We start from the raw sequence: 13,222 nt of genomic DNA, 5'->3' as shown, positions 1-13,222 counted from the left end.
TTCTTGCTCGTCAGTTTTGCCCATTCACTTTCATCTTGTGGCAATGTTCGTCTCAATCAAAGGAATTACCTGTCATCCAAGGTGACAGGGACAGTATGTGGCAGTACCTGCTCTACATACCATCCTAGGGCTGATACTCGTAGGGCAGCAAATGTTGGGTCTGCTCTGCAAAGAACTGCAAGATCCTGGTGTCCTGGAATCCTGACAGAAACAGGAAGCTTTTAGCCCAGAAAGCTCTGGGCATGCCACATTGCTCCCACTCTTTGGCTGCTCCAGATCTGATTTATTGAGGATTCTTTTGCTGGTTCTGCTCAGACCATGTTTTTAGCAAGTATTGGGCTCCGTGAAATATCTTAAATGAAATGACAATGTGGGAATAGTTTGGCTGCTTCAGAGTTGCTTTCAAGCATGAATCAAAGTAGAGAGTCATAAGATCCCTAGGGTCATAGGAACTCCATTAAGGTGTTTGCGAAATAGTTGGAAGCTGTATTCTAACATGGAAAAAGATTTTGGAGTCCAGCTTTCCTGTCTTTTTTTTTTCTGAGCATTGTAGATGTCCAGAACTTTAATAAGGCCAAAAAGTTCCAGACTAGAATGAGAGTTTAATTGAACATGGATTACTTAGCTCTGCGCATTTTTTAAAAATAAAATACACTTATAACTTCTTATCAGATAGCTCAAATACTGAACTTGTGTGTGTGTAGGTAGAGGGGAAGAGTTAACTTATGTGAGGAGCTGCTGAAGGTAGCTAATGTCCACTTTAAAATGAACTGAAACTGAACAAAATCTGGGATGTGCTAGCCTTCTCCTCTACAAAAGGAGGAATATACTATAAAATTGTTCTGGCATTGAACATTCTGAGAGTGGTGCTCCCTGTCATCTGTTTTGCAGCTGTTGAAAACTGTTGCAGATAGGAATTTTAATATTTTAAGAAGTATTAATCATGTTTCAATGTCCTGGTGGTTTGCATGACAGTATTTTTTACTCACTGAACAATCTTCTTTAAAAGAAAATAACACTGTCCAAACTTAGAGATCCGGTGAAAAAATACTGCATTGACCCGAACTGTGCTGGTAGGTTGGAGTTTTTTGGCCTGTAGCACCCTCTGCTGTTCTTACAATAGACACTCTTAGGTCCAAATCAGAAATTGGGTTATTTAATGATTTTTACAGCGTTCATGTCTTAGTAATGCATCGGGATTGTTGAGCCACTGGAATGCTAAGATTCCCTGAAGTTACCATAATTATGTTAAAACAGACAGGTTCGATCCGGTCTGGGTATTTCTGGATATATGCCCACCATGCAGGATTCAGTCTGTCTGGGTCTTGTCTCATGCTGAGGAAGCCAGTGGAATTCTTGGGTGAACACAGGAGTGGAATCCCAGAGCGGCTGGGTGCAGCTCCTTCTCTTTTTAATTAATGAGTTTGTTTTTTTTCTATAAGATTCGGTTCAGCTGGAGAGACCCGGTGAAAAAAATTAAGATAGCCTTTATGCTGCATAGGTACCATGAGAGTTGCAAAATAATAGCCAGACATTGCTGTGGTTGCCATGAAGCCTCAAAATACCATATCAAGGTAATGACAAAAGTTCACTCAGGTATTGAATCAGACCTAAGAATGAAAATCCTGCATATTTTTTTAAATATTCAAAAATAAAAAAATAATCTTTCATCTCCAGGAGAGGAAGCCATTGCACGTAACGCAGAAGTGAATATTCAGGGAACAAACACAGGAGGCATTAAGTGGTCATACAAAGTGTCTCTGTGGTTAGCTATCCTCTGGTCTTGTGTTGGGGATGCAGAAGTGCTTTGTTACTCCATGCCATCACTGAAGTTTCTTTCCCTTCTTTTTGCAGTGCTCCCTTTGACAGGATCGCAGAGATAAACTTCAATATAGATGCTGATGATGACAGTGTAAGTGGGTATTTTGGGATATTTATTTAATAGCACAGATTCCGGCAAGTTAGTTCATGCTTGAATTAGCTGTTGGCATTTTGAAAGAAAAGAGATTTGGTGTGTTATTTTGGTAAATGAAAACTGGTAACTGGACTCGTAGCTGAGTCCAGTCGAGGAGCTCAGGGCATTACAGGTATCCTCGGAAAATCTCCCTACATTTTATTGCGTTGTTGAGGATCTTCAGAAGTAGTACTCTTTACATTGGAGGAATCTTTCTCTCTCTCTTTCTGCAGTGTGAATCTATTGTCCTTATTTTCACTTTGATAATCTTTCCATACGCCGTCAAGGAAAAAATGCAAACAGAGAGAATTGGGTTTCTTGTGGGTCTAAATACTACCATGCTGTGTCTTGCCTTTTCTGTTTTTTATTGACCTAAATCAATACTCATTGAGGAAGCTGGACAATGGCTTAAGAGGTGATTCCAAGCTCATCTCCTGACCGAAGCTTATTTTAGTCTATACTAAGACTTAGGTTTCCTTAGTCTTAAAATACTTTCTTTTTCACTTAAACAGTACTATGAAGAGTATTTTTTTCCTCTCTTCTGGCTGCTCTAGACAGTGCTCTATAGATACAGAAAATTTGTTTTCTTTTTGAATCTGCCAGCTAAGTCTGCAGCCACCAAGAGCTGTGGTTTTTTCCTGAGTAGACAGTTTTTGTGTGTGATGGAATTCTAATACAGCTGTTGGTTTGGACTGTGCACCATCTGGAAGACAGCACTTAATCAGAGATCCCAGAACGCTCAAATAGGCAGATCATTTGTATATTTACAGGGATACCTCACTTTACCGTTGTCTGAAAACTCATTTCCAGAATGGAGGGTTGTATTGTTTTGAAGGGGTGTGTGTGCACGAGTTAAGTATTACCATATTTGCTTGGAAGCTCCCTGCAGTTCTGTCACTGAAAGAAATTGCACTGTGGATTGTTAGTCCAAGCAGGACAGTTTGCATACATGGCATCGCTTTATTCTCTTAATTTCCAGGCTGGTCAGTTTGCAAATGTATTCTTAAGGGAATTGTTTCCAGCCCTTTTCTACAGTGGGCTACTTATCCCTACCACTTATGAGGGATACAGAGAGTGTCATGTAACAGAACAGCTATGAAGCAGCGTGCAGGAGTTCCTGCTATTTTGGAAGCAGTGTAGGCTGAGATACTGTTGTGTTTCTTTCTTGATCTATCACGGGCTTGCTGCTTCTGAGCATACTGTGCTATTATTACTCTTCCACAGCTGAACATTGCTTGTGGCACAACTTGGGATGTAAAATGAAATAAATGCAAACACCTTCATGGTTATTAGTTGTGTACAAATGCTGTTCTACGAACTTCCTCATCACTGAAGTTCTTGTTTCTGTCTCCAAAGAGTGAATGGAATTCTTTTTAATATTATTTTAGCCCAATGCTTCCCTCTTTGAAGCCTGCTGCAATGAACGGATCCAACAATTTGATGACAATGAGGAGGAAGAAGATATCTGGGAAGAGAAGGAGATAACCTATGCAACCCAAGTTAAATCAAGAACACGGTAAGGTGAAAAAAAAAGATCAATTTTTTTTCCCCCCCCTAAATGCTATGAAACTGTACATTTTAGTTAAGTGCATGCTTAATTGTTTGTTATTTATGTGCCGTGAGGCCTTTTTCTGGCATAAAACAGAGTGCTTTACAGGTGACACTTCTGCAAGAAGAGGTGGTGGTTTGTCTTGAATGTGAAACAAACAAAACAATTTGAGGGAATGCAGTAATGATGGAAACACCTAGTTACTGAGTCTGTTATCAAAGATATTTAAAAAAACCCCACCCTTAGTTTGAAATACTTAGAATGTACTCCTTTCCTCATATTTGGAGAGGAGGAGGTTGAAAGAATTGTAAGACTGAGTGTAGTAGACAGAATATTCTTTTTCAAAATGTGAAAAGAAGAAGAATAATGTTTTGCATGAGAATGAGTGACCTCCCATGGTGCATCTCTGGCATTGCAAATCACTTACAATTTTTCATCCCTTTGATACAGTCAGTTGTTAAATAAAGCTACTTCTATAGTTCTAAGTCTGAAGATATGATCAAATGAGACAGGAAAAATGGCCAAGACCTTAGTGTTTATTTGCCTAGCATCAATAAACTGATTGTCTTGTTCATACAGAATTGATAGCACACTCGTGTTCCCCTTCTTTGCTACTGTTTTGTCTGTTCATATCAATCTCCATCCCTGAACAGTCACTGCAATGTATTTCCCATTAAACTCTGCAGATGCATTTTGACAAGTAAAGCACTTAGGGACTTTAGTGGAAGTATCTAGAGGAGTGCCTGCTGTTGCCTGTCTGAGCTTTGTATCGTTTTGGGAAATAAGCCCTGTAAAAGGCGTTCAGCATCACTTGGCCAAGTCACAATTTGTGCTTTCTCCCTGGGCAGGGGGGAAGCAGATGAGGGATCAATTGGTTCCTGTAAGGGTTTTTCTAATTCTGAGTTTGGCGATTTAGATTTGGAGCGTCTCAGACCTCAGAGAGTTCGTCAAAAAGTGATCTTGAGAATGGAGATCATGATGGTAGCGTGGACTCCGAAGAAGAGGAGGAAACAGAACAGCAGCCACCTCCTTCCTCAGCAAACAACAACAAGAATAATATTTCTGAGCAGAAAGACTCTGACTCCTCTGAAGGTAAAGTGTTTAAAACAGCATCATCCCATTTGAAATGAGATCTGTAATCATCTCTGCAGAATAGCAGTTTGCAAATTGCCAGGTTTCTATGGCTATTCTATAATTCCACCCGTGCAGATGAGAAGTGTGCATTTCAGTCTTCATTTTTTGCCTATGAAATATTAGTGAGATTGAGCCCTGCCCAGCTTCTTCAGAGTAGCAGCGTGATGCTTCAGTTACACTAAGACAGCCACACAGGTACAATAATGCTACTAGCTCTTTTAGTACAAGTACTATTGAGCAAAATATTAGTGGAGGATTGTGACATTAACTCCTTACATTGTATTATAAAAGTTTATGCAGAGCCTTACCAAGTATCTCCACGCTCCATGTATCTGCCTTTTCTGCCTAATTGCCTTTCTAGTTTTAGTTTGCATGTTGCAAACCCATTCTTACAATGCTTAGAGGAAGACTGTAGAGGGATGAGGTTTTCCCAGATCACAATACAAATAATGCTGTGTAAGTTCATGAGAGACAGTGTTGTCAGCAGAACAAATTCAGTCAACTGAAATAAAGGGACAAAAATGTTAACATTTGTTCTTTGTTTAGTGCAAGCATTTTCAGTTTAAAAATGTTTCTTTTTTTCGGTGATGTCTTTGTACTGTAACTGTAAGCATAATGCATATTTATTCCAGTAATCGGCTCCATTTGGTAGTGTCAGATATTTCCAATTCTTATTAGGAAGAACCAGTATAAACAACACAAATGGCAACCTGTGGATAGTGTATGTCAGTTTAGTTACCCTTCTAGAGACTTTGGTTCAAATTTTGGTTCAGTTTTTGAATGAGTGTAGACTTGGTGGATCTCTCCTACTCTCAGTTGTGTTGCATGCACATCAGTTTGCACAACAGACCTCTGCAATCCTTTCTCTTTCTTGAGAAAAAGTGATGAAAAATGCTTTTTAAAAATTTGTGATTTGTTGGAGTAGAAGTGTGTTCTAATGAATAAGGAGTAGGCTGGGACTGTAAAAAACAAATTATGTTCTTAGTTTTGCTCAAGATCACTTCTGTGGTCTGAAATTTTAATCCATGTATCAATTCCTTACCTGTAATTGCCAAAATTAAATGGTGATTGAAGTGGTTGAAAGCTGTGCTTTTGACAGGACTTAGCTTTTGACAGGAAACTAAGGTTCTTAGAGTTCAGCTGAAAATCACTGGCTCGAAGAATGAAGATGTTCGTAATGTCATTTTCTTAATTGATGCTTCTCTCTTGTGGATAACATTAATATTTATCAAAAGAGGGATTTTCAAGCTGATTGTCTATAACATGTGAGACAGGCAGCTTCCTGTAGATTTTGGAGTGCCATTGGATGGTCTTTCTTTTTTTGTCTCTGGGATCACTTTGGAATATTTTTGGGATGGCTGAAGATTCTGAAAACTCACAGGAATTCCAGTCCGTTGTTCTGTGTCTCCAGGGTCTGGATGGACAGCTGTGTTCGAGCCCGTGAACTCGAAGCCCCCTGCACCCTGTGTTGCCATGGATGTTGGATCGAGTGTATGGGATTCAGCAGCCCCAGAGAACACCACGCCAGAGGAGAAAGGATGGGCAAAGTTTACAGACTTCCAGCCTTTCTGTTGGTAAGAGAGGCACACATTCTTTCAATTTCTTTATAACTTTTGAAGGAAAGAATATTAGAAATATGGTTTGATGGAGTACATTGACTGTAATCTTTTCTTCTTCCTTTTCCCTTCCCCTTGCTACCCCTTTTATTTTTTAATATTGTCTGACTATTCTGAATCAGGGCTTCATACTTCCCTTTGCCTTCCAGTGCTTCTAACTGGTGTTAGCATTCATGTCTTATGATACAGGAATACTTTATATATCATCACTGCTGCTACACTAAGAGTATAAAATAAGTGAATGAATAAAGTTTTTTGGAAGTTAAGAATATTTATTTGAAGAAAGAGTATGCCCTAATGATTTCTTCTGTTGGGAATATTTAGAAGCACAACCAAGATATCTGTACTTCATTACCAAGGCTTTTCCCCCCCTCTACTTTAGCTCAGAATCAGGTCCACGATGCAGTTCTCCTGTCGACACAGAAAGCAATGATTCAGATGGAAACCCGAAGCAGAGTCAGGACAAGAACTGTAAGTGAGAATGTTACAAAACAAAACAGATGTATTATTTAAGTTGTTTGAAATTCCGCATAGTCTACTAGGGAGAACTTCCCTCCAGCGTCATCTGCCTTATCTTACTTGAAGGCTCTCTTTTGTACAGAGATCAATCTATTAAAATAGTAACTCAGAAATCCTGAATGTTTGTTGGGATAATGTTATTCAGCAAAAAAAGATGAAATTTAAGTTAGTGAGAGTTGATGTCAGAGAGACAATTCATTTATAAACTGTTCAGAAGTCCTAATTTAACTGTATGATTGATTATAAAATTACTTGCCAAAAATTAAAAGGATAGAGTAAGTTACACTGTTGGTATTTGTGCCGAGCCAGTTGGTTAGCTTCAGTCTGATTTCTTTCCCTCCTCCTTTCTGCACAAGGAAGAATAAAATTTTAACAAAGGACTTTGATGGAACTAAATTAAACTTTTGTCTGTAGTAACCACTGAAAGGTGGATGATGCTGGAAGGGATAGCTCGGTACCTTTTTCTGCCCCATGCATTTTCTGGTATACTCTCCCAGCGGAGTTGGAGAATCCGTTCAGTAGAGCTCAGACCGCATGGAATGACTGCTTTATGGATGCACATTGTTTAAGTCTACCCAGGTAGAGATCTTCAGTCAGGCACTGTGCGTTACATCAAGTTGTGTGAGCAGATACCAACTTCAGGAAGAAAAACACTTTCTGAGACTGCAACACTTCTTTGCTGCTTTTGTGAGAGGCTTTCCTTGCATGTGGATTCAAAACCAATGAACACCTCAAAAAATACAGCTGCTTGAATTATACCACAGCAAGTTCTCAGAGCTCGGTCACAGTCAGCAGGGACCTCAGGCACTGCCTTAATCCTCCGTTCAGAGTTACCACTGTTCAACAAGTGAAGAAAATAGTCTCCTCTGCTGTTTGTATTAAACACAGACATGAGGTGGCAGGTGGAGAACACTGATTTGTGAGGTTGGGTTTTTTCCCCTCGCTTGCAAAAATAGTATTGCGTGCTGTGGGATCTGCACAGAAACTATCATCTCAAAATTTGCAATAGTTCTAAACACTCCATTTTACACTACCCCACTTGCTCAGGGTGGTACCTGGAGAGTTGTTCCTGTGGTTTTGTTCATTTTGCAATGTGAATTACTTACTTTTCTCAGTCAGCACTGCCTCTCCCTGTGTTTGGAACGTCTGTGTCACGAGGAAAGCGCCGCTGGTGGCCTCAGACAGCAGCTCCTCTGGAGGCTCCGACAGTGACGAGGAGGAGGATAAAGCTGATATCGTCACAGAAACCATCAGCACAGGGTCGGGCCAGGAAACCATCAAGCTGACTATGGATGCTAAAAACGAGAAGGCTGTTTTCACCAGGTGCGAAAGGAATCTCCTTGGGCTGGGGTCCTGCTATGCCCTGGCTTTAGCCTTGCGTGGGTAGGGGTTAATGCATTACTTTCTCTTTTAGACATCATGGTTCCAAATGTCCTGCGTGAGGATGTCTTACAGTTTTCTTGTCACAGGGTTTTTTTTTTTAAGAAAATGTTTATAATGTGTTTATTTTAAGAAGCACGTGTGGCTCATTTTAGCTACTGAGCCATCAGTCACAGAAGCATCACCCGTCTGGCTGGCTGGCTGGACAAGCAATCCGGGCCTGGGCTCATGGCAGGGATGCCAGGTCAGATCGCCCAGAAGAGTCGAGCAAAGCCTCGCATGATGGCAAGCGCAAGGTCTGACATGGAATCAGTGTGCGGTCTTGCAGGGGAAAGATTTAAATGTCTCAGGCTATCATTTTCCCCTCATTGTTAAGGTAGTACATTATAGACAATAAACGATAAAAAATGAAAAATACCAGAAAAAGATAAAGCAGATCCTGAGATTTTTTAGCTTTTGGGCAGCAATTTGGTTGGAATTGCATGTGCTCGAATCTAGCCTGTTCTGATCATTTGAGAGGGGAGGTTGCTTTTCAAAACAGGAAGCATCTAGTTCACTTTGGTGCATCCAGAAGTATTACCCAATTTTAAGATGTTTGGGTTTTTTCCTCATATTCCTTACAAGTATGTAGGGTATGATTTAACAAATTAGAGTCCCTGTATTTTATGCATCTGACTCAGGAACAGGTATTTACTTTTTATAATGTTGTGATTACGTGACTTTTTTGGATAGTCAAGGTGAGCTGCTTGGCATGTGTACACACTCCAGCAGATAGCCTCTAGGAGTTAAAAAGCAGTGGCTCAGAAAACAAGTGGGATTACAGAACTAGGGAAAATTATGGGAGGAAGTTAACCAAAGGTATGTTTGGTTAGCCAACTCTGAATTGAGTTTTTAATAATGTGACTGGTTTTTATTTTTGACATCCACCTCAAATGGCCTTTACTCTTCATACTTGAAATGAGTGAGATGCCTGAGATTTCTTTGCTTGCAGTGATTGCATCTGAAGAGCTGTTTTGATAAATTGAGTTAGTTTGTATGCATAGGGATGGCATGGCCAAGCAGACTGGCTTCACGAGAAGTGGAAGATGAGGAAAATAATCATACTGCCTGCTGTGCTAAAAGCAGCATCTCCTTTTCCAGTTTTCATTGCACTTGAATTACATCTAATTAAATCCATTGGCATGTGTATCTAAAACAAACTCTCTGCTCCAGATGTTTTTCCTCTCTGAATGCATGGTGTTTGTGAGTGGTGTTACACATGTGACTGTCTTGATTCACAGCAGCAGTGTAAATCTTATTTGGCATGTTCTTATGTCTTCCATTTATTTCCTAGCAGGTAGGGAATTTATTCTTTTTCTAATTTGGCTGGTTAGATGTTGTGGGCTATGCTGCTGTTTCAGGCGGTGTAATTTTGAATGTGTTTTTCTCTCTAAATAAGTGTATATATCTCGAGCACTTCCAGTAAGGGCAAGGCTTCCAGAACCTGCTTGGTTTTGCATGACTGCAGTTCTACAAAACTAATTCCATTTTGGCAAAGAAAGTAAATACTGGAATAACCACAGTCTCCTCTTTAAAGGTGTCTGTAGCTTTCCACAACTATAACCATAGCCAAAAATCAAAATAGAAGCTGTGGGAAGACAGAAACCTGTTACATAGATGGTGATTTCAGCTGCTCCAGATCTGTTTAGTAGCCAGGTTTCTCCCAGTGTATGAATTGCCATATCGACCAGTGATGATAATGGAAACTTCCTGGTATCCTCAGCTCTCCCAAACCAATCTGCCTTCTGTTGGAATAGATGCAGTTAAACTCAAATGGCCAGTAGTGAATATATTCATTTCTTACCATGTTTCTTAATGATTCCAAGCAAATGAACTATACTAAGAGTTTAAGAATTTTTCAGATTGAATATGTGGTTCTTGATGACTTTCTATAAGCACTTCCCCAGAAGTGCTAAACTTTTACCACTCCGCATCCCTGTTTCTGTAGCAATGGGTTTTCCCTCTCCTTTTTTCCCTCCCTGCAATACTGAAATCTACAGTGGAGATCTTTAATACTTGGAGCTACACAAGGACTCTGTAGATTCTACCATCGCTAGGGTCATGAAAGATCCAGATGTTACATGCCTCTATCCAGATGTTGCATGCCTCTAATACCCTCTGTGATTATCATCTTAGCTGCTGATGCTTCTCTGCCTGCCCATACTGCCCCAAAATTTAAACTCTGGAAAGTTAATTATTTGTCCTTGTGTGGCTTAGTAGAATGTCTCTCATGGCAGTTCTGTTTAAAGTAGCCATATTAGTAGTTTAAAAATCATACACAAAGGTGTTTCAGATGTATTTAGGTAACTTCTCTACTTTAAATGTATTTAGCTAACTTCCTTTCCCACATCTAATTCTGTAGGGTAGTTTCTTGTGAAAAAATAAGTAGTTTTGCAGAAGTTCTCTGACTGAAGAGCTTCCAGTATTGCCAAATCTTGCTCTTTGATAACTTCAGAATGTGTGTGTTAGGCTTGAGAAAGATGCTTTCTGTGGTGTATTGAATCTTCTGCTTTTTTGTATATTGATCTGAATTTTATGTGGAAAATGCCGTGTTCAGTGATTGTACTCTTTGAAATAGCTTTTAAAATGTTCCTGCATATTCTCCTGGCAGGAACACTGCTTGAGGATACGGTTATGCAAAGTTAACTCTTTTGTCTGTTTTTTCAGCAATCTTTACTGTTTTCTTTTTCTTCCTTTCTTTGCTTTCTTTCTATTTCTGCCTCTCTTGCTGCCTTTCTCTCTTGCTGTGGGTATTGCTCAGAGTATTTAGACCTGCAGTCAGAGGGTATGTATGACGGTGACCTTCTCAGGGTTCCAAACATCCACCTGACAAGTAGTTTCTCCCACTAGTTACTTCATACTGGGCTGGAAAAAGAGCTGTTGGACCGTTGGGCTGGGAAAGCTCATCTTTTCACAATCAGTTAAAACAGATCCTAGAAATTATATTTCGAAAACCTGAATTTGAGGTTGTGTATAGTCCTTTGTGAAAGTATGCGCACAGTCAACATAGCCATTGATGAACCATTAAAAAGCAAATACGGTGTTCAGTAGTTTCATGCATCGTGTCCTTGAGCTTCTGCCATTCCACCTGTTTGTGAGCTCTTTCTGCAAATAGGAATTTTTTTATTCTTTTAAAAGGAGAGTTCATGCTCTGGTCAAGATGACTGTAGGAAAGCCTTGCTGACTGCAGTTTGCTAACGTTACACTCCTGGAGTTGCTGCCTGTGTTAGATGGGGTAGTGGTAGTGGTCAAGTCTCTTGAGACTTTCTCACAACAGCACTAACAAATATTTTACTTGCATGCTGTAATACGCCATAAAATAACGGTTGGTGTGTTTTCCAAAGGCTTTTTTTTTTACAAAATACTTATTTTTTTCCCCAAAGTTTTATTTCTGTTTTAAATTGTGGGTTTTTACAAATCATTTTCTAGAATTCATCCATTTAAGTGGATTTTCCCAGTCACTGTGCAAGCTAGCAAGACTTTGCTGTAATTTCTGAGTGAGATCAGAGACAAAAAGAGAAATTCACTGCAATAAGCATGTCTCATAACTGTTTCTTTTGAAGAGGAGTATGTTACAGCGAACACGTAAACTTTGATACCCAGAAAGGACAGTTACCCGACGAACAGAAATACTGTCCTGACTTCCTGAGCAGGAGGTTCAGGAAATGTAGCTCAGCATGTGCCGCAGAATGGTTTTCAGAATTGTAAGCTGCATGGTATTTTAAAATAGTTGTAATTACACCATGAACTTATTTAACTTACTATTTTAATAATTAACAATGCCATTTTAACAAACTTTTGAAAGTTTTCTGCCTCTTTCATAAGTAGGCAAGTACGTATTGCATTTATCTCACAGTACGTGCTATCAGGCTGTACTTTTTGCCAGAAAAATGTAGTAATATTCAGGCTGTTAATGAGTGATCTGAGAGGTGTAATCCGTGCCAGTATTTGACTGGATGAGCGTTCTCGAAGCTGTTCAGAGCAAGCGCAAGCTGTGAAGGTCTCGGAAATTTCTGCAAGGCTTTGCTGAAGTTGTAGAAGCAATCGATGAACGAGACAGGTGAAATGCGAGGTCTCTGCGGCGGTGTTAGCCCAGGCAGCTCCACACTGCTCGTGCTTATCGATCTGTGTGTAGCAGAACGAAGTCATGAGACTTGCATTTAATGGGGAGAGCAGAATAATGGATGCAAAAGTGTATGCAACGTGAGCAGTACTTTTTGTGGGAAATGACTTGCATTTCCATGTCTGTGTGCTTAGTTTTTAATTGTATGATATTAACCCGAGCTTTTGCATTTCTTCTTTATGATTTTCAAAAGCTATCTGAAGTATTTCGCTGCTGAATTGTTCAAATAAGGTTTCTAAGCAGCTTCTTAAAAGATGAGCTGCACTTAAAAATAATAAAAAATTCAGCTTTTGCTGTGTATGGTGATAGTGGGCTTGGGATGTTTGTAACTTTTAATTTCTCTTTCAGTTTATTGACTTTACCTGAAATGCTTTTTTCCCCCTTTAATCTTTTTTTTTTTTTTTTTTTTTTTAAATGGTTGAATATGTTTACTGTCCCCTTCTCCCTAGTGCCTCCTCACCCGACTAGCTTGGATAAGCAACTGAAAAAGAAAATTTAGGGGGGAGGCTGGAATCCATCTGAACAATAGTGGTTGCTGTCTGTTAAGAACAAATACATTTCTTCTGTGTCTGTATGATACCAACTTTCATTTGGTACACTCTTCAGCTTTGAAGGCAGACACTGTAGGTGCTGCAGCGGTTTCCTTAGAACTGAAGTGAAAATGAGACAACACTAGCAATTTCTGCATTTTGCAGGAATTTCTGCATTACAGTTTCTGTAAAATCACTGTAAAAGTCTCCTCTTGTTTCTGATCATACACGGTTCTGGGATGAAAGTACTTAACTTTCGTTCCAGCAGCAGTGACAACCCTAAATTGCCGAAATAGCTCAGAAATAGCAGCTGGCAGTGGTTCCTCCCGTTGCCCTGGGCCTGGGGGCCGGGAGGGGGCCGGGGGCTCCGCACCGCGC

General features: G+C 39.9%; 1 protein-coding gene across 1 annotated transcript in view; it reads left to right on the top strand.

The window, feature by feature from the left end:
* The window catches only part of PPP6R2 (protein phosphatase 6, regulatory subunit 2), a gene marked incomplete at its 3' end in the record, with an annotated part of 66,315 nt that extends 55,339 nt beyond the window's left edge, over positions 1-10,976 (top strand). Inside the window, exons 16-22 of the mRNA XM_009587593.1 lie at positions 1,855-1,912; positions 3,343-3,470; positions 4,420-4,595; positions 6,049-6,211; positions 6,636-6,724; positions 7,888-8,095; positions 10,953-10,976. Coding sequence (XP_009585888.1) covers positions 1,855-1,912; positions 3,343-3,470; positions 4,420-4,595; positions 6,049-6,211; positions 6,636-6,724; positions 7,888-8,095; positions 10,953-10,976 — 846 coding nt within the window. The remainder of the gene's footprint in view (positions 1-1,854; positions 1,913-3,342; positions 3,471-4,419; positions 4,596-6,048; positions 6,212-6,635; positions 6,725-7,887; positions 8,096-10,952) is intronic.
* Positions 10,977-13,222: the final 2,246 nt, after the last annotated feature.

Source organism: Fulmarus glacialis, unplaced genomic scaffold (genome assembly GCF_000690835.1).
Source record: "Fulmarus glacialis isolate BGI_N327 unplaced genomic scaffold, ASM69083v1 scaffold26041, whole genome shotgun sequence".
Classification (NCBI taxonomy): Eukaryota; Metazoa; Chordata; class Aves; order Procellariiformes; family Procellariidae; genus Fulmarus; species Fulmarus glacialis.
Note: the sequence above shows the minus strand (reverse complement) of the source record. Positions and strands in the feature narration are given on the sequence as shown.